At 59.2% G+C, this 19,381-nt stretch overlaps 2 protein-coding genes across 5 annotated transcripts; one reads left to right on the top strand and one right to left on the bottom strand.

Moving 5' to 3' along the window:
• Window positions 1-399: 399 nt before the first annotated feature.
• Window positions 400-11,641, top strand: LSM14B (LSM family member 14B). Of its 4 annotated transcripts, none has more exons than XM_032878855.1 (10): window positions 414-679; window positions 2,188-2,351; window positions 3,561-3,696; window positions 4,469-4,585; window positions 6,513-6,680; window positions 6,950-7,027; window positions 7,219-7,380; window positions 7,757-7,907; window positions 9,676-9,857; window positions 10,426-11,641. In XM_032878855.1, exons 1-9 carry the CDS (start codon window positions 553-555, stop codon window positions 9,845-9,847), a joined length of 1,275 nt encoding a protein of 424 aa, XP_032734746.1. In that variant the 5' UTR covers window positions 414-552; the 3' UTR covers window positions 9,848-9,857; window positions 10,426-11,641. The 4 variants fall into 4 exon arrangements, with proteins under 4 accessions (XP_032734748.1, XP_032734747.1, XP_032734746.1 ...); XM_032878853.1 differs by having other exon boundaries at window positions 415-679; window positions 9,676-9,861; window positions 10,431-11,641; XM_032878856.1 differs by lacking the exon at window positions 4,469-4,585 and having other exon boundaries at window positions 404-679; window positions 9,676-9,861; window positions 10,431-11,641.
• A 1,616-nt stretch (window positions 11,642-13,257) lies between these two features.
• Window positions 13,258-19,275, bottom strand: PSMA7 (proteasome 20S subunit alpha 7). The gene is made up of 7 exons (XM_032878866.1): window positions 19,102-19,275; window positions 16,984-17,110; window positions 16,156-16,280; window positions 15,361-15,483; window positions 14,580-14,699; window positions 13,845-13,907; window positions 13,258-13,481 (listed from the first exon to the last, which is right to left on the bottom strand). The coding sequence occupies exons 1-7, from the start codon at window positions 19,195-19,197 to the stop codon at window positions 13,389-13,391; spliced, it is 747 nt and encodes a 248-aa protein (XP_032734757.1). The 5' UTR covers window positions 19,198-19,275; the 3' UTR covers window positions 13,258-13,388.
• Window positions 19,276-19,381: the final 106 nt, after the last annotated feature.

Here is a 19,381-nt window from a genome sequence, read left to right as displayed (position 1 = left end):
CAGCCCCGCCCCTCCGCCCGCTGGCCCCGCCCTCCAGGCACGCGCACGCGCGCTCCGCCCCTCCCGATGCCCACCCCTTCTCCGCCCCCCACCTCCTCATCCCCTCCCGCGCCGCCCCGACCCCTGAGCCTGCCCGCCCGGTCTCGTGCTCCCACCCCGCGCAGGGCCCGCCGGGATTCGGCTGAGGAGGGGGCGGAGAGCCGGGGAAAGCCCGTCCGGGCCCGCGGCGCCGGCTGCGCAGGCGTGGGTGGCGGGCCCGCCCCTAGGCCCGCGGCGCGGCCATATTTAAAGGGAGGCCGGCGCGGCGAGCCAATGGGCGCCGAGCGTGCGGGGGCGGGGCGTGGCGGCGCGAGGCCCCGGATGTGGCTGCTGCGGCCCCTCCTCCCCCGCGCTCCCCTCAGAGCCCCAGGCCGCGCGCCGCCGCTCGCTCGCTGGTCCCAGCGCAGGCCCGTCGGGCGGCGGTGAGGAGGCGCCGAGGCGGAGGAGCGGGCGGCGGCGGCGAGGCGACCGCGCGGAGGCGAGCGGGCCGGGCCCAGCCGGGCGGCCGCCGCCATGAGCGGCTCCTCGGGCACCCCGTACCTGGGCAGCAAGATCAGCCTCATCTCCAAGGCGCAGATCCGCTACGAGGGCATCCTCTACACCATCGACACGGACAACTCCACCGTGGCGCTCGCCAAAGGTAGCGGCCCGCGGCCGCCCCAACCGCCCCGGCCCCCGCCCGCCAACAGCCCGCGGCGCCCCCCGCCCGCCTCCCCGCCCCCCGCGGCGCCCGGCCGGCACAATGGTCCCCCGGCCGCGGCCGCCGCTCATTGTGCGCGCCCGCCCGCCCAGCCCGCGGGAGGGGAGCGGCGGGGGGAGGGGGCGGGTCCGGCTCCCGCCGCGCCGCCCCCTCCCCCGCGCAGCCCACCTCTGCAGGTGGGGGGCCGGCGGGCGCGCAGAGCCGGGTCCCCGCGGCGGAGGGGCGGGGCGAGGGGCCCGGGGCTCCCGCAAGCCCTTCTGGAACCCATCAGGCTGCTGGGGCCTCGAGCGCGGACACACAGCGCGTCCTGCTGGAGCCTCCCGCCGGGACGGGCCCTCGCTGGGCAGCTCGGCGGCCCGCCTCCGCCGCACCCCGGAGACGCGGGGGAAGGAGGCCGTGCTGGGCTCCGGGGCGGCCCGCAACCCTTCCCAGCCTGCCGAGGCGGGAGGCGGCTCCAAAGTTTCTTTGTCTTCACCCTCCCGGGAAGATGGCGAGTGCCCTTCCTCGCCTCTTGGGGAGAAGCGCCGAGTGCGGCCGGGTCGCCGTAGCCCTGTTCGTTCCCGGGGTCTCCTTAGGCCTTGGGCCAGGGCCCGGCCCGCTCGCTGCTTCTGTCAGGGGAGCGCCCGGCCCTCGCTCCGCTCTCCGGAATTTCCTCTGGGTAGACCGACTGCCTGCTCCGGCGGGCGTTCGGGGTTACAGAGCGGGGTGTCTGCTGACGTGTCCTCTTGGCACGCGGGGGTGTTGGCACGAGATTCTCATGGGAGAAACTGAGGCCCAGAGTGTCTGGTCCGTAGCAGGAGTTGTGCTCAGTTCAGGGAGCGGCTGCTTCAAGCCCAGCTCTGCCCCACGGACTGGAGGAGGACAGACCCCTGCTGGTAAGGGTCCACGCCCCCAGGAGGGCTCGGGCGCACGCTGGTGCGGCGGGTCCAGCTCTGGGCCCGCTGCCCCTGGTGTGCGGTGAGAGCCCGTCCCCCGGCAGGCTGTGGGAAGGTGAGCAGCAGCCTTCAGGCTTCTCTCCCGGCAGAACAGGCTCCAGGGGTGACGGCGTGGGGTGAGGCTTCAGGAAAGAGGCAGCTGTCGTGCTGTTGGATCTTGAAGGCGGGTGCGAGCGGGTGCTCTGCAAGGCCGGCCCGGTTTGCTGGGGGCGCCGGCCTCCTGTGCTCACACCCGAGGGTGTTCGACTTCCCGGGACTGTCGGGCTCCGATGTCCTTAACTTGTTGCCTTTGTGACCTAGAACCTTTGGAGTCTTGCCAGCTGGGGTCTTGTAGGTACCGTGCGTTGGAAATTGGGGGGTGGGGTCGCTGTCGGAAGGTGGACCACGGACGTGGTGGCGCGGATGGTGTGCGGGGCGGGCCGGTCGCGGAACGCCCGAGAGCCCCCGTGGAGAGGATGGAGGGAGCGCCCGTGGCCGACGAGAAGCTGACCCCGCTTTCTCTCCACTCCCAAGTGCGGTCTTTTGGCACTGAAGACCGTCCCACAGACAGGCCGGCCCCCCCCAGAGAGGAGATCTATGAGTACATCATCTTCCGGGGAAGCGACATCAAAGACATCACTGTGTGCGAACCTCCGAAAGCCCCGCGCGCGCTCCCGCAGGACCCCGCCATCGTTCAAGTAAGCGCGCGGCTCCGCTTGGCTGTGGCGCGGCCCCGAGGGGCGCGGGTTTCCGGGCGGAACTTGCTGTCCTCTGGCGGACAGTGGTTTAACTTCTGTGTGGGCTGCTGGTGTTCCTACAAAAGGTCCGCGGCTCAGCGCGCGGTAGTGTGCGCTGGCGAGGGACAGTCCACTTGCGTGAGAAGGGGGTCGTGGTCCGGTCTTGTTGGGGTGTTGGGGGAATCGTTTAAGTCACTAGATTTGGGTTGGGACAGCAGGACTTGCTCTCGACGCTGTCCAGGTTGTAAATACCAGTGCTTTGGGACACTGAATTTGCAATTCTTGTAGCATACACCTGCCTGCTGTATAAAAGCGTAACTTTTTAAAAAATTTTGATTTGATTTTTTTAAAGATGTGTTTATTTGGGGAAGAGCATGGTGAGGTTGGGGGTCCTGGGCAGAGGGAGAAGACGACTCCGTGCTGAGCAGGGGGCCAGATGCGGGGCGGATCCCGGGACCCAGAGAGTATGACCCTAGCGGGAAGGCAGTTGCTTTACTGACTGAGCCATCCGGGCGCTCCTGTTAAGGCGTAATTGCCCAGGATTACCAGGGAACCTAGATTAATATTCTCTTGACTTAGAGTTTAAATATTCCCTGGTTCCTCGGAGGTCCATACTATGGGAGGTGCTCCCTGGAGGCTAGGAGCCGGCGTGGCAGGTTCTGGGGACAAGAGGAGCAGCCCCAGGCCACACTTAGGAAAGGTTTGCAGCGAGAGTTCTCAGGGACTCCAGAAGAGTCAGGTACCTGAGCCAGGCCCCGAGGGACAAAGGGGCCTTTTGGGAGCAACAGGCAGCAGTGTCCCTGAAAGTGAGGGGACCGGAGAAAGGCTGCTCATCTGGGAACCACGTGGCTGTAGTCCTGTGTGTTGGGGCCAAACCAAGGATGGGGCACCCGTACAGAAGCTAGACTACTTGACGACAGCGGGCGTCATTAGAGGGCTTGAGTTAGGGGAAATGGAGGTCCGAGTTACCTGGACAGGGAGTGTTGGGTATGGAATGTGGGAAAGGCAGCTTTGAGCCCCCTTTGGCCGTCCTGGAAGTGCCCCCTGCGCCCCCCCAGCCTCCAGGAATACAGGCTGAAAAACTGGCTGCCTTTCCCCATCTGAGCCGTGCTTTCCGGGCGGGTGATGGGGGGCCTTGAGCTGCTCTCATCTCTGTGTCTCGTTGCTCAGTCTTCCCTGGGCTCGGGCTCGGCCTCCTCCTTCCAGCCACACGTGCCTTACAGCCCCTTCAGAGGAATGCCGCCCTACAGCCAGCTGGCTGCCAGCTCTCTGCTTAGCCAGCAGTACGCCGCTTCCCTGGGTCTAGGTGAGTAACTGTTTCTGTCTGGAAAACTCGTGCGATGACTTCTGGGAGGCAGGGCCGTAGACCCTGGTGCTGGGGACACCGTCCTTGGGATGCTCCGCTTGTGTCGCATGCTTAGTACGTTATTCTGTGCGACTTGACCGGCTAGAACACGTAGTAGCTACTCAAGAGTAAAAGTCTGAGTTTTGGAACAGATGATTCTAATCAAAGTTCATCTGAAATGTTGGTCTGGGTGGAAGTCATGGTCTATTTGCTTCAATAGGAAACAAGTGTTACGACGCGTGATTTCAGATGAGTTCTGACCATAGGCACGTTTGCAGGCTTGTAAACGCAAAAGTCGCATCAACACCTCTGTTACAGTCAGCGTACTGTCCGTGCTTTGCTCCAAAGTTATTTCCCCAGAGGCGCACCAACTCTGGAATGAGGCTCTCTCCTGCACATGTAGAGTGAGGGTCTGCCTGGCCCTTGACGCAGCTTTTCCGTGTGTTCAAATCCTGGAGTCGCCAGTCTGCTCCTCGGGCGCAGGGCTTCAAGCACGCCCTGTAGACTGGCTCTTGGGTCTGGGTCACTTTCTAACCACGTTGTTTTGATTGCTGCTCCGGTGTGGGTGCCTTTCTCAGCCTGGCTCACCGTGTTTCTAGAGCAGGTTTGTGTGAGCCACGTGTCCTGCAAGAGACTGCTTGGCTTTTTCCAAGCTTGCTAGACACAGGACGAGTGTCTCGTTACTTATTTGTGTACCTTCTCTTTTGCTCTTCTCTCCTCTGTCTTCTTTTAGAGAAGCTGGTGAGCCCTCCAGCCTCGGCCGCAGCTTCCAGCCCTAGTTCTTCTCCATCTCCACAGCCCGCCTCAGAGCTTGACATGTCCTCAGAACCACATCAGCTCACTTCCAAGGGTAACCGCAGTCTGGGAGAGCTGCATGCTGTCTTGCCATCCTGAGAGCAAGGGGGTAAACCAGTAGCCCAGAGTGACCGTAGCTGTAGCCAAGTGGGGTCAATTAAGCTGCTTCCATTTGATTCAGTGTGTGGTCGTGATCTATTAACCATCTCCCAGCTTTTTAAAGAAGAGATTGGAAAGAAGTGACCAAGCACTTGTTCACTCTCCCTGGGCCCAGGGTCAGTTCTGACCTGCACGGAGACCACCAAACATGGGAACTTTCCCTTCCCTCTCCACAGAAAGCCCTTCCCTGGGGTGTCTGCTGGTTCCAGATGTGCTCTAGATTGCTGGGTGAGACCGCAGTGGAGGGTCCCTGAGAAACTCACCTGTTGTTTTGGGAACCGTGTGCCACATTGGTCAGCTGTAGGGGCCTGAGGGCAGCTTTGTAATGGGAAGCCCTGCAGAACTGGGAGGCTTGCTCGAGCTACCGACCAGGCGAACGGCTTCTTAAGGCTCGTGTGCACCACCTGCCTCAGCCTCGCTGTGGTGCCTCTTGACCTTTCCTGATGCTCTCAGTTCACGGAGAGCTGAGATTCACGTGCCTGCCTGTTTGAGGTCGAGCACAGGAGCCCTGCCTTCGCCGCGGGGGCTCGGTCCGGGACGGCTGCTGGAGCTCCCGCTGTGGCACAGCACTGCCGTCAGGCTGTTACTCTGCCTGTGTTGCTCTCTGCTCCTGCACGGGTGCCGGCGTGTCCGAGTTGTGGAAGCAGTGATGTTTTTTCTCGGTTAAGTTGACATCAGACAGTTCGTCGTTCTTCGGATTGTTTGCATGAAATTGCTAAGGCAAGATGGTTTAACTGGTTTCTTTTCTCAAAAGCAAAGGAGCCTGAGCATCTCGCACCCCGGAGGTAGAGTGCGGCAGGAGCGGTCCGTCTGGGTCTCTGGGAAGGCCCTGCTGGGCAAGGTGGCAGGCTGGGGAGGCTGCTCTGGCGTGGCGCCTGGCGTGGGGGTGGGCCCCCCAAGCAGCTTCCGTGCTGGTCATAAGGGACTTTTTCACAGGTGTTACCTTAGCGTCTGTGCCACGTGGAAAATAAGAAAGGTGGAAGAGCCGGTCTTCACGTGTGACGGGCTGCCTCTCCTCGTAGTCCCTGCTGTGGTTAGGGCTCAGCTTTTCTGTGTCAAAGCTCTGGACCTCCACCCAGCACCCACCCCACCCCGTAGACTGCAGCGAGGAGAGGAGATGGGCCAGTATGCCTGCCCCCTCTCCCTGCCTCCCCACCGAGGCTCAGCCTCTGAGCTCGGGGCTGCGGCATGGTAGGAACGAATGTCGGGCGCCCGCCTCCGGGGGCAGCCGGGGAGCCTTCGTTTCTTCCTGACGGCCTACTTCTCTGTAGTGGGTCTTATCACCGCGCCCTTTCCAGTGTTGTTATTCCTCGAGCGGAAACAACAGTGTTCTGGGGTTTAAAGAGTGATCACTGTGTTTACTGCAAGATCCTGAACTGGGACGGTTCTTGTTCAGAGAGGAGTAGGATGAAATAAGTTCTCAGACGGTGAATTTGCTGGCATCTTGGAACCCACGGAGCCCCCTTGGGGTTAGAGCTTCTGTGGTGTTTAGAAAGCTCAATTCGTTCCTTTGTTTTTATGTGTCCCCCTCCCGCCCTGGAAAGCAGTTTCTAAACCGCCTGGGGTGCCTGTTGTTGGCGGAGTGTTCTCTCCTCAGCGCTCCGGTCCGCAGCTTGGGGGTCCTGGGGCTCAGGGGTCCCGGATGAACCGGCCTTGTTGCCGCCCGGCCAGACACAGGGGGGTGGTCCGGGGGGCCTGGCTGGGATCTGGAGAAGCTCCAGGCGGTTACCTGCAGCTGCCTGGCGCGCCACCCGGCAGGAGTGGCCGCAGGGGTGAGGTTTGCTCCTCTCTGGTTTTAAGCCCTCCTTCCCTTCCCGTCTCAGGAGCCGGTTTTCCATCCGTCCCAGTCGGCAAGAGCCCCATGGTGGAGCAGGCTGTGCAGACTGGTTCTCTTGATAACCTGAACGCCAAAAAGCTGTTACCCGGCAAGGGCCCCGCGGGGGTGCAGCTCGGCGGGCGGCCCGCGCAGCCCGGCGGCAAGAGCGGCAGCGGTACTAGCACACGTCGTCCTCCGGGGCTCGCTTCGCGTTCTCAAAGCGGCACGCTGCTTCCTGGGGTCCTTTTTCTTTCTCTCTCCTCTCCTTTTGTTTTTCCTTTTATTTTAATTGAACAGCACCGATCCCTGTCCCCATCCTAAACACCATGTGCTTTTGCAGGGCCCCCCCCTTGCTGCATGTCCCCTGTGGTGGTGCCACCCTGCGTCCGTCGCTGGGCTCCGCTTTTGCAGGCACTCGCCTTACTCTTCCCTTTTGCGCCTTAGATGTAGCTCAGCCGGCCGCTGTGCCAAGTCAAGGGCAGGTGAATGACGAGAACAGAAGGCCTCAGAGGAGGAGATCAGGTAACAGCTGTTGCCCCTTGAGTTCTGGGGCGCCTCGCCCTGTCCAGGTGTGCTCTGCTTCCCCCGCACCGCCCCCCGCCCTGTCTCTGGGTGACGGTTCGAGGGCGTGCTGGGGCTCAGTGTCTGCTGCTGTGTGCCCCCCGAGTGAGGTCAGGTTGGTGGCTTACCAGCCGCGGCTTTCCTTCTCACAGGGAACAGACGAACAAGGAACCGCTCCAGGGGGCAACACCGCCCGACGGCCGTCAAGGAAAACACAATCAAATTTGAAGGCGACTTTGACTTTGAGAGCGCCAACGCCCAGTTCAACAGGGAGGAGCTGGACAAAGAGTTTAAGAAGAAACTGAATTTTAAAGGTGTTTGCCGTTATTTGGAAATTGCTGTCGGTCCAGGAGTATCTGTAGAAGCAGGTCAAGGAAAGACGGGCAGGGGCGGGGGGCATGCAGGGGGGCCGCTGGCCAGTGTGGAAGTGAAACCCCCTAAGGAGTCCTGAAGGAGCGGAGGAGCCTCGGGGCCCCCTGCGAACTGTGCTTGGGGGGGAGGGGGAGCAAACCGTGCGGCCCCCGGGTGGACAGGAGCAGTTTTTGAGGAGGAGATTCCGCTAACGATGCAGGCCGTCCCCCTTCCCCCCCCCCCCCCCCCCCGCAGCGCGACAGCTGCCGGGGCGTCTGCGCGGGGAGAAGGGGCACTCGGTTCACTGCCCAGCATCCCAGTGTGTTCTTCTCCTTGCAGATGACAAAGCCGAGAAGGGGGACGAGAAGGACTCGGCAGTGGTGACCCAGAGTGACGAGACTCCCACTGAGGAAGACCACCTGGGGCCCAACTGCTACTATGACAAGTCCAAGTCCTTCTTCGACAACATCTCCTCTGAGCTCAAGACCAGGTCAGGGGCCAGGGGTGGGTTCAGGGCTCGCAAGGCCTGGATGGGCTGGCAGGAAGACCCTCGTTCTGCCTCACAACCCCTGAGACCAGGGCCTGCTCTCTTGAAGACCGGCCTCCGCTCTAAGTTCAGGGCCAATCTAGGATCCTACTCACATTTTTGCCACCTGGGCACCTCGGTCCTCGTGGCACCAGCAGGTGGCAATTTTGAAACCCCCGGCAGTCACGGGCACCTGGGGAGTCGACTTCTGTCTTGGCTTTGCAGCCCCTTTGTCCATTAAAGCTGGGGTGGGCACTGCCCTCCCCAGCTGAGCTCGTCCTGGCCCATTCCTGTTCCCGGTGGACCCTGGGGGCCCGAGGCCTTGCTACTCACAGCGGCCAGCCAGGGTTCAGTTGGGGGTGGGGGAGGTTCTTTCGTCTGGTTGCTGGAGACTGGGGACCCTGTCGTGCGTTTTCAGTGCCATGCAGCTGGTGCTTGGATGCTGCCGTGCGAGTGAGCAGAGTGGTAAACGGGGTCTGTAGGACGGGCACATCGTGGAAGTTAGGGCGCCCGCCACACTGCTGGGCGGCGAGGACACCGCACAGAGCAAGCTGGGAGTCCTGACTTGCCCACATCTCTGGCCTGGCCGGGGGAAAACTGATAAAAGCATGAGCAGGTCTAGGATAGAAATGCCTCAGGGAATGGGAGGGGAGGGCTGGGCGGCGGGAAGGTAAAGGTCGGTTGGATGTGGCGATCTCACTGCATGTGGTGTTTGGGAGCCAGTGGAGTGGGGAGCGAAGGAAGCTGCTGTGGACAGGCCACCGGGGCGGGGCCAGTCAGTCCGGGATGCAGGGGACGTGTACATGGGGGAGGCTTGGTAGCAGTAGGTCACAGTGACGAGCCGCTCGTGTGTGAAGAGCCGTGGGCAGCTGTCAGGGCGGGAGCTGGGGGGCGATCCCGTCCGACACCTCGTGTTCCCCGGTGAGTGTGCTGAAGGTGGGGACGGGCGTGGCTGGGCGGCCCGTCTGAACGCTTTTGCAGTAGTCTGAGTGTTTGGGAATAAGGTGGTGGTGGCGGGTGAGGGGAGAGCTCGGCTTCCGAATGCACGTGGAAGGGGGCAGCAGACAGGGTGTGCCGACAGCACGTGGGGAGGACCAGCACGTCTCTGGGTTGCTGGCCTGGGGGACTGAAGGGCTCAGCTGCTGGTTCTTCTGAGTGAGGACTGTGGGGACCATAGAAGAGGAGCTCAGTGCTGGTGCAGGGCCCGTGAGCGGCCCGGAAACAGACACAGGGCTCCTCTCCTGAGCTACGGAGGTGGGTGACAGAGCATCTGCGGCATGAAGGACGGCAGGACAGCATGCAGTTTTGGTGCCATGTCCCCACTGCCCCCAGAGCACGAGCATCGCATTCTCGGAGACACTGTTCCATCTAGCCCAAGCCCCTCCTCACTTGTCTGAAGGGGTCTGTCACCTGCTCTGGGTCCTGGAGCCCACAGGGGCCCTGCCTCGCGTCGCGTGCTCGCCTTCATTGGTAAAAGCGAGAGTTGATGCCGAAGCGGCCCCGGCCCGTGAGAAACCATCTCCAAACTGGTTGGAGATGGGGCTGGGAGTGGCTGCGGCGCTGGCTCCGGGGTTGCTGGGCCGGGACCGGGTCATCCCCTCTGCTGACTCCAGCAGCAGTCCCCACCTGTCGGGCTTTCTTCCCTCTTGGGCTACATGAGGCAGGGGCCTGGCTCGGAAAGGGGTGAGCAGGGACCGCTGCCGTTGGTCTCACGCCCCTGTCTGTGCTTCAGTTCCAGGCGGACTACGTGGGCCGAGGAGCGGAAGCTCAACACAGAGACCTTTGGGGTGTCAGGAAGGTTTCTTCGTGGCCGTAGCTTCAGGGGTGGATTTCGAGGGGGCAGGGGCAACGGTACAACCCGGCGCAACCCAACTTCCCACAGAGCCGGGACTGGCAGGGTGTGAAGATGCCGCCTGCGGTGAGTGAGGGAAGGAAGTTTCTGGGCCCTTTGCAGGGAGAGCGCTGGGGTGGGAGAGCCCGATAGCCAGCCTCTCTCTGCAGGAAGAGCTTAGGAGCCCGGAGCAGCTGGCTCTGGTTTCCAGTAAGAGCCAGGATGAGGGCCTCGACCCTCCCAGTCACCCAGGGGCCTCCTAGGGAGGGCAGGCCCCAGTGTTGTCAGAGTGTGGTCAGCAAGGACACTTGTCCCAAGCCAGCCTCCCTGCCCTGGCCTGCAGGGACTGTGGGACTGCCAGTGACTTGTGTGCCCCGTGAGTCTGGGCGGTGAGGGGGTTACAGGTGTGCCTGGAGCTGACCTGCCTCATCCAGGTTGGGATCTGGAGCTCCCCCTCTGTCCCCCATGTGCACAAAGATGATTTCTATCCTCGGTTGTGATTACAGAGTCTGGGGAGCCCGGGCCTGACTGGAGTGCAGCGGGGGGATGCATACCCCATCCTCCCTGGGAGTCTGCATGCCTGGCTCCTGCGGGGCGGCTGCCTCGGGGAGTGCTGGCCGAGCGCACTCACTTGGTGTCCTGTCCCCTTCTCACAGGCGCCTGTGGAAGTCGCACAGAAACGACGCTGTGTCTGAGGATGTTGGAAACGCTGCACTTATTGGGGACACGGGGGTCACTTTGTTTATGGAGTTTGGAAAATTCCCGTACTACTACTTATGTTTTGAACTTAATTGAACTTGGACATGGTCTGAGTTAGAACCACTTGTTTTGGGGGAAGTATCCGTGGGTGACCTCTTGGAGGTATTTTGGCCTGTTTTTCCTCTTTAGTTGCGCACAGCCTGATTCTAAGGTTCTGGTATTTTGGAGAAAGGTTTTAGAGCAAAAGCTTGATCCTCATTTTGTGACTTTTCTTTGTGACAGCTTTGATTTTTTTCAAACGGAACCAAATCCCATTTGGCAAATGTGGCAGCCAAGTGTGTATCTCTATAACCCAACTGGTCTCTGGTGCTGCTGGCCTGGCACCCCCATGGCCACAGGTGGGGGGTCTCAGGAGCCACGCAGGGCCAGCATGGGAGTGTGTGGGGGTGGGTGGGCGTTAGGGCAGGGAGAGTGGGGCGTCCCACAGATCATGTTGTATAAGCAAACCAGACAACCCTTACATCCAGAGTGGCGATGTCAAGGTTTAGAGCTGGTGGGTTGGGGCAGGGGGGGTGGTGCAGGGAAGAGGGGGGAGTCCTGGAGGCTTAGGAAGGGGTCCTGAACTTAAGCTAGGAACTGTTGCTCGGAGCCTGGCTTCCATAGGAATCGGGGATGGGGGCCAAAGCCCAGGGACATGTGGGGTCCCTGTCCTTCCTGCCCCATCCCTGCCATCCCCAGACCCAGGCTGGTCAGTATTGGACTCTGGCCACTGTTCAGTGTCTCATCCCCTTGGAAATGAGCCAGTCTTTTTTGCAAGGTCGATTGACCTAAAACATTATTTCTCCTCAATTGTAAATAGTTGCGTTTTTGTTTTACGGTGGGTGGAGGGTGGGTGGGGAACATAAATTTGTTGCATGAGTAAATGGGTCAGACCTGTAGTGTGAGCATGCGCCCTTCTGCCGGAGAGGGCACTGTGTTGAACATAAGCACCTTGGTAACTAAACCCCTTTAAATAGCTATAAAGGTTTTAGTTCTGTATTGATTCAGTTACTGTAAAAGCTTGGGTTTATTTTTGTAGGACTTAATGGCTAAGAGTTGTAGAACATAGCAATGGGTTGCTCTGTTGGAGTGATGTAAATTGTAATTATAAATAAACATGCAGACCTTTACAACTTTTTTCTTCTCTGCTCTTAAAGTAAATCGTCCTGTTAATTCTGCAGCCTGAGTCACATCTTGTGTGACATGCCCGTCCTGAGGCGGGAGATGTTATTCAGGCCTCAGGCTGGTAGGACCATGGGGGACACCTGCTGCTCCTGCGTGAGCTGGCCGCTGGTCTGAGGAAGGTGCGAGTCGGCCCAGCTTCACAGTGGGCCACCCTGGCTCTGCCTCCCAGACACTTGGGGCACAAACTAGTTTTTAAAAATCCAGTTCACAGATACACCTGCTTCAGAAGCCATTCTTTTGCTGCTTTGCCGTGGCCTCTGAGCTCCGCAGAGCTTGCCTGTCCTTGGTGCCATCGGGCCGGTTACAGGCCTTGACCCCGGCACCATGTGCCTGGCCTGGGTTTCTGGCTGACTCTGAAAGCAGTGTCAGAGGCCCAAGGCCTATCCCATCTTGCCATGCCTGCCTGGGGTTCCATCGGGCCCCGAGCAGGACCGGACAGCAGGGAGTCAGGTCTGCAATGTCGGGATTTCAACAAATTCTGGGCAACCTTCCTTTGAAGGGGGTGGGCGGATAAGGAACATTCTTGGCCAAGAAGAAAAAATCTTCTGTCGCGTGCGTGTGTGCTGGATGCAGGTGCGCAGAGCGTGAATTCTAAACAAAGTAGGGGACTCAGAAGTTGCCCTAGGCCGGTATTTGTTAAGTGAATCCAGATGTAGTCAAGTCCGTTTACCACTGTGACTACTTTTGCTGTCAAAACTTGAAGCGGACATGTTGACAATTACATAGTTTATGCTGAGCTTTATTGAAACCTACCTGGGCCTCTGTATTCCTTTTAGAAGAGAATATGTATGTGTCATTCAGTGAGAACTCAGCAAGAGACGTACGACTGACGTGCAGAGCAGAGCCCTGGAGTTCTAACAACATGGCTGGAAGGGGAACCAGCCCACGACACGAAGAGCCTCTTATGCCATGTCCTTGGGGCACAGGGAGACAGGGGTATGTCAGCAGGCCTGAGAGCAGAGCCTCCTCTGAAGACGCAAAGCTGGGGACGGAGGAAGTTAGAGTCTCTGGTATAGACCCAGCCGGGGACCAGGACCGAGGCTGAAGGCGGGGTCGTCACTGGCTACAGTGAGAGTGGGCAGGGGGCCGTTAGCACCAGGAAGCTTAGGAACGTGAAGACTGGATCTGGATCCCAGAACCACGGGACTTGTCCTGAACAAAGCTGCTGCTTTGCAGAATTTTGAATTCAAACACTTAAACTGCGTGCTGTTTGCTTTTGTCCTCAATGTTCTGTGTGAATTAGGAAACTGAAGGTCTGTAAGAAGGAACATCAGTCTGGTTAGAACCTCTAATGGGGGGAAACTTAAGAGTTTTCTGTGTCCATGTGAGATGCCACACGCCTGTCGACAGAAGCCGTCGCAGTATGCAAGCCCTCCTAGAGCTGCCTGAACTCACAAACCAGAAAGGCAGACACCCCCTGCCCACCAAGTGGCTTGTCGTCTGGCGACAAGGAACATGAAGCATGGAGCGCTCCCACTGAGGGCAGCGCTCGGAGACACAAAGCAAGGGGAAGACGCCACTTTACAGAGTGGTCATAACTGCACCAAGACACAGATGCTCTTACGAAAAGGTTAACAAACACAGAAATTTATTGCAGGACACGTGGACAATAATAAATGGAATGCAAATGCCTACATATCCTCGAGAATCATCCATGATCTGAATTTAAAAATCACTACAAGATTTCATCATCACGATGCTTTCTTCTGTTTCTTCTTTTCATTCTCTTCTTTCTCTTTTTCAATCTCAGCAACATATTTTTCAATTTCTTCAGGATTTAAAATCTACCGAAGAAAGTTCATGGTTACCCCCAAGCCACACGAGGTGCCCCAGAGCGGCACTGCCACTTTTGGGGAGGGAACTTCTGGGCTCTGGCCAGACGGCGCCTCACAGCCGCTGCTACAGGAAAACCAGGCTGGGCGCGCCTGAGCCAGGTGACAACGGTCAGAGCTGCCTGCAGGCGACTGCAAAGCAGAAGCAAATCCGCCCGACCGCCAACACTTTCTCAGTGTGCCAAGCGAACCTCATTTGCGGGGGGCTTCGAGAGAACTTCCCTCCTAGCACTCACGCCACAGGACCAGGGTCCCTGTCCCCTGCATCACCGGGAATGCTCCAGAGTGAAAGACCGCAAATAACTTTGTGATTACCTTGAGGGGCTGATCTCGCCTCATGACGGCCAGTTCGATGTTTTTGCCGCCAGACTGAACCACCTGGGAAGAAAGAGTAATGTCAGATGCTTCTCCCTCCTCAAGGCCACACCGCTCTGGCAAATGCCTCAAATACTGCTCGAGAAGAGAGGGCAGGACACCCTGCAGCCCCAGCCCCAAAGCTTTTGTCCTAACTGCAGGGCAATCCCCCCAACCACCCGCCTGCCTCCTGTAGCCCCTTCCACGGAGCAGCTATGCTCACCGCTCTCCCTGCCACTGAGCCCCAACAGCTGCCCCCCCCCGCCGCCGCCCCGGCCTCTCTGGCTTTACCGGCCAATACCTCTGAAGTGCGGACATAGCCCCGTGCCCTATGCCTCCTAACCATCATTCCCAGTTCTAATTCCTCAACCTTAGCAGCAGCAGGAACCCAGCAAGGCTGAGGGAGGGCTCTGAGTCACAGAGTCCACACCTGGTGGTTCCTGTCCTGCCTCGGCTTCTCCCTAGCAGCGTGCTCTCAGACGAGTTCCCAGAGATTTGGTCCTTGCATGCTGCGGCCATGGAGAGGAGTCGCTAGAGCACCGGGGCAGCGGGCGGCCAGAACAAGCCCTCAAGGGCCCAGCAGCATTCCCCTTGAGGCTCTCAGTGCCTCCCCTCCTGTCGCTGGTACACCGGCCACCCACTTCTGGGCCATCTGTTCTGCCCACCCCGAGCACCAGGTTTCCAATGTGAACGCACTTCCAGGAGGGCCTTGATAACCAGCTTCACGGTCAGGTCGTCCGTCTCAATGGCTTCATCAGTGTAATTCTTCTCTAGAAATTCACGCACTGACTTGGCGCCCCGGCCTATGGCATTGGCCTGAAGCAGAAATGTGTGTTATATGGTACAAGGTACAACAACCCAGAGCCAGCCCAAGAACACAACCATGGCTTCCTTTTCCTAAAGGCTAAGAATTTGGATTTGGTGCTGATCCTTACCAAGAATAAGATAAAGGTTACCGGGCAGCGGGGAGTCAGTCCGCAATGTCAGACCTGCAGCGCCCTCACCAAGAGTGCGAATCTTGATCGCTGAGAACACGTGGGCAATTTTACTTCATACCATGTATCCCCACGCCTATCCTTGAACTTCCTCCCAAACAGCAAGTTTCTTTTTTTTTCTTTTTTTAAGATTTTATTTGACAGCTCACAAGTAGGCAGAGGCAGGCAGAGAGAGCGAGCTGGGGAAGCAGGCTCCCCACTGAGCAGAGAGCCCGATGTGGGGCTCGATCCCAGGACCCCGGGATCACGACCTGAGCCTTTCACTGAGCCACCCAGGCGCCCCTCAAACAGCAAGTTTCATGTTCTTTGCTCCTGTACCAGCAGAAATACCATGAAACAAATGCAGTGTGGGATGTGTGCACCGGCACTGGCAAGACAAGGCCACCCTGAGCCACCAGGAGGCCTAGCACCTTCCAAAGGCCTCTGCAACTTCCTTTACTGGCAAGACCCCCTGAAGACCCTCTGTCTGGTCAGGGACTCACCTTCCAGGCGTGGTATGTCCCTGAGGGGTCAGTCTGATAGAGTCTGGGGGTGCCATCAAAGTCGAAACCCACAATAAGGGCAGAGATGCCAAACGGCCTGCGCCCGTTGCTCTGCGTGTAGCGCTGGTGGGAAAAGGAGCACGTTAATGCTTCTTAGTGTGCAAGGCCCCTGGAACCGACCCTTAGCAACACACACAATGTTTGAAGCAGCTGTGCCGTCCCTGAGGGGATGGGGGACGGGACGGGGATGCTCTCACATTATCTGCCAGGCAAGTGACGAGTGAGCCGAGGCCCAAGCACTCAGCGGTCCTCCTTCCCTCTGTGTGTTCTTACTCGGAAGGACGTGAAAGCGAGACCTGTGACCAGAACTGCGCCACAGAGCACAACTAAGGCCACTGAAGTACTTGACAACAGACAATCTTCTGGCTACACAGTTGGGTTTTAAAACGACCAGCGTTTCACCACAGTGTGGGGCAGCGTTCAGCATCTCCCAGGTGCTGGGAAACGAGTCATGCGGGGCTTCGAGACAAAAACTCCCATTTCCTTCCAGAAACATGAATTTGGACCATCCCATCCACTAAACAGAAGAATACCAACAAAGCGGCTAAGCCGTAGAAGTTACACTTGTAGAAATCAACAGCGGGACCGTGCATGGAGTCCATGCGGTTTTCTGATTCCCCTGAAGTGACATGTGCAAACACCGACACACGGTAACTCGAGCTACTGTGGCAGAACGCCGTGTGACCCAGCAGGGACTGCTCTGTAAGCAGAGCTGAGCCACAGGCAGGGACCCACCTGCTTCAAACTGGCGATGTAGCGGGTAATATACTCCACGGTGACCGGGTCCTCCACAGTCAGCCGGTGGCTCTGGCACTCCACCCGGGCCCTGTTGATGACTATCCTCGCGTCAGCGGTGAGCCCTGCAACGGCAGAGAATGCTGCGTGACCCAGGCCTCGTCTCCAACGGACGACGGCCCAAGTCACGTGACCAGGCAGAAGCCGACTTGAACCGTTCCTGACACCCAGCTCTGAGGTCATCTGGGTGACTGGCAGTGGAACCATCGGCCTCTGTGAGCAGCTCAGACAACGCGAGTCAATCCCTAGTTCCCTCGGGTCAACTGGGATCTTCCCACAGTGGGCCAGCAGGGAGGAGTGCAGGAAAGCCAGACTGCCTCGAGGCTGTAACTATAGCCCAGTCGCACGCTGCTGTCAGCACAGGCCTTGGTCCAGAGGGCGCCCTAATAAGCAAGCATGGTGAAGCTTTTCTTCCCCCCACAAGTCTAAATCTACAGTCTTTTTTTTTTTTTTTTTAAGATTTTATTTATTTGACAGACAGAAATCTCAAGCAGGCAGAGAGGCAGGCAGAGAGAGAGGAAGGGAAGCAGACTCCCTGCTGAGCAGAGAGCCTGATGCGGGCTCGATCCCAGGACCCCGAGATCATGACCCAAGCCGAAGGCAGCGGCTTAACCCACTGAGCCACCCAGGCGCCCCTAAATCTACAGTCTTAAAACGATTTTTAGTTTACCAATTTACGTATCTTCCAAGAGCAAACCCACCAAGATGGCTTCCAAAGGGCTGATCTTTACTGACCTTTGAGAAATGGGGCACTGGCCCCACACTCACCTGCAAATGCCATGCAGACGTTGTCATCCAACGCACAGATCTTGCGCACGGTTCTCTCATCCTGCAGTTTGGCCACGGACTTCTTCTCCACGCCCAGAACAACGATGTCCTTTCCTCGCACGCCAACCTTCAATAAAAATCAACACGGTGCTTTCGAAAGTGACCAGAGGTTCTCCCCGCAGGCACAGGGTGGCAAGCAGGTGGTAATGTGGCTGGACACCACACCCTGCGGATCACGGATGCTGACCCGATTCTGGCAGAGCTGGCCCAGGTGCATGATGAGGTGCCCAGTCCCGTGCCTTCAACATACTGACACAGTTTCCCTTACAATATGATAACTAACTACTGTATCAAAGAATCACATAACAGGCTTTTAAGTCTGAAACCCTGACATTCAAATCAGATGCCCTGAAAGCAGTGTTTTTGTAGTTGTGAAATTATACACTCACTCTACTCCCTCCTCCACTGTGACACACTGATGTGCACACTGTGGGGATGCGCGTCAGGTGAAGGACCACTACGGTTGTTCCTGAAAGTCAACTGCTCTGTGTATGGCACATAACGCAGAGGAGAGAGAGAATGAAAAATGTGAGAAAATGCCCAAGGACCAGTTGACTGCCCCCTGTCAGGAAAGGAGCAGAGGAATGGGACAACGCTTGGAGGACCAGTAAGACTCTGCTTGGAGATTTCTCAGCAGGGGTACAATGGGCAATGGGGCTGCCCTGCCCACCTCTACCCCAGAGGTCAGCCAGTAGCACTTCCCAGTCTCAGGCTAGGAAAAACGGCTCCACCCACTGCCAAATGCCCCCTGGGGTGCAAACACCCCCCCCCACCGCCCCTCCCCCCGGCAGTTAAGAAATACTTGTCAGCACTGTTTCACTTTTTTTTTTTTTTAAGATTTTATTTGACAGAGAGAGATCACAAGTAGTCAGAGAGGCAGACGGGACGGGGTGGGGGTGGGGGAGGGGGGCCTGCGGGGAGCAGGCTCCTCGCTGAGCAGGGATCCCAATTCGGGGCTCGTTCCCAGGACCCTGAGATCGCCACCTGAGCCGAAAGCAGAGGTTTAAGCCACTGAGCCACCCAGACACCCCTGTGTTTCCCATTTTGAGGCCCGTTCTTCTCCTGTGTTCCGTGATCTTCCAGGTTCCCTCGGGGTGGGGGTAGGGGAAGACCAGACCCAGAGACGCTGGAAGGAGTAAGCCAAGCCAGCCACCCTGGCTGGCCTGAGGGAATACTAGGGGATGGGGGAGTGTCCCAAGCAGCTCCTCTTCCAGTGCTCTGTAGCTTAAGACATGCCCCAAGATGGATTTTGAACCTTAACTTCAGAACAGATTTAGGCAAGAAAAACTTTACAGTTCAGCGTTCTGTGTACTTTCTCTCTGCTCTGGCTCAAGCCTTGGAAATAACACATGGTAAAAAAACAAAAGCCCTTATAACACGGCTTGACCAATAAACAAGCCAAGAAGCGTCTCAAAGACGCCCCAAAGTTAAGTCTCCAGCGATGATCAAAATGGCAAGTTTGCGCTCAGATGTCACTGCCCGGCACGGCGGAGGGCTCCCTGCGGCACCGCCGCAGACCCAGCACGGAGCCGCCCCGCCGACACACACAACCCGCTGCCCCGGCTCCTGAAGCCCGCCGACCGCCAGGACAGCCCCCTCCCCTAACTGGGAACCTCCGCGTGCGGGTCCCCTAAGTTGCTCACATCCTCAAAGGGCCCGCTGAGCCCGCCCTGCTGCTCGGTGCCCAGCCCTGGAGCCTCTCCGCGGCCGGAGGGGCCGGGGCAGAGCCCAGGCCCGCGCAGCGGTGACCCGCCAACATGGCCGTCCGCCGGGCCGCGCACACGCGCTGAACCACGCGAGGGAAGAAGGCTCCTCCGCAGCTCCGCACGCACCCCGAGGCCGCCGGCCAGCACACGCCCACCGCAGCCGCCCTCCGGAGAAGCCGCCCCAGCGGCCGGCGCCAGCAGGCTTCCCCGGGCCAGACGCCCGCCGCCCCGGCCCCACCACCGCCGCTGGGGCCGTCGCAGGCCGCCCGAGCCGACAACGGGGCCCGTGGGCACGGCGGTCCCGGGCCCTCCCCGCCCCGGGCCCCGAGCCTCCCCGCCGGCCGCCTCTCACCGCGGTCGAGCCCTTCTTCACTGCCTCCTGCGCGTACTCCACTTGGAAGAGGTGGCCGTCGGGCGAGAAGACGGTGATGGCGCGGTCGTAGCTCATGGCGGCGCGGGCGGCGGCGCGGCCGGGAAAAGCGCACACTCACGGCCGCTCGGCCCGCGGCTCCCGACGCCTCTGCGCACCCCCACCCCCCCGCCCCGCACGGCGCTGCGGACGTACGCGGCGTCTGCGGACGTACGGCGGCGTCGGCGGCGTCAGGCGGTGTCGGGCGGACGTGCGCGCGCGC

This window comes from Lontra canadensis, unplaced genomic scaffold (genome assembly GCF_010015895.1).
Source record: "Lontra canadensis isolate GAN:19392208 unplaced genomic scaffold, GSC_riverotter_1.0 scaffold65, whole genome shotgun sequence".
Lineage (NCBI taxonomy): Eukaryota > Metazoa > Chordata > Mammalia > Carnivora > Mustelidae > Lontra > Lontra canadensis.
Note: the sequence above shows the minus strand (reverse complement) of the source record. Positions and strands in the feature narration are given on the sequence as shown.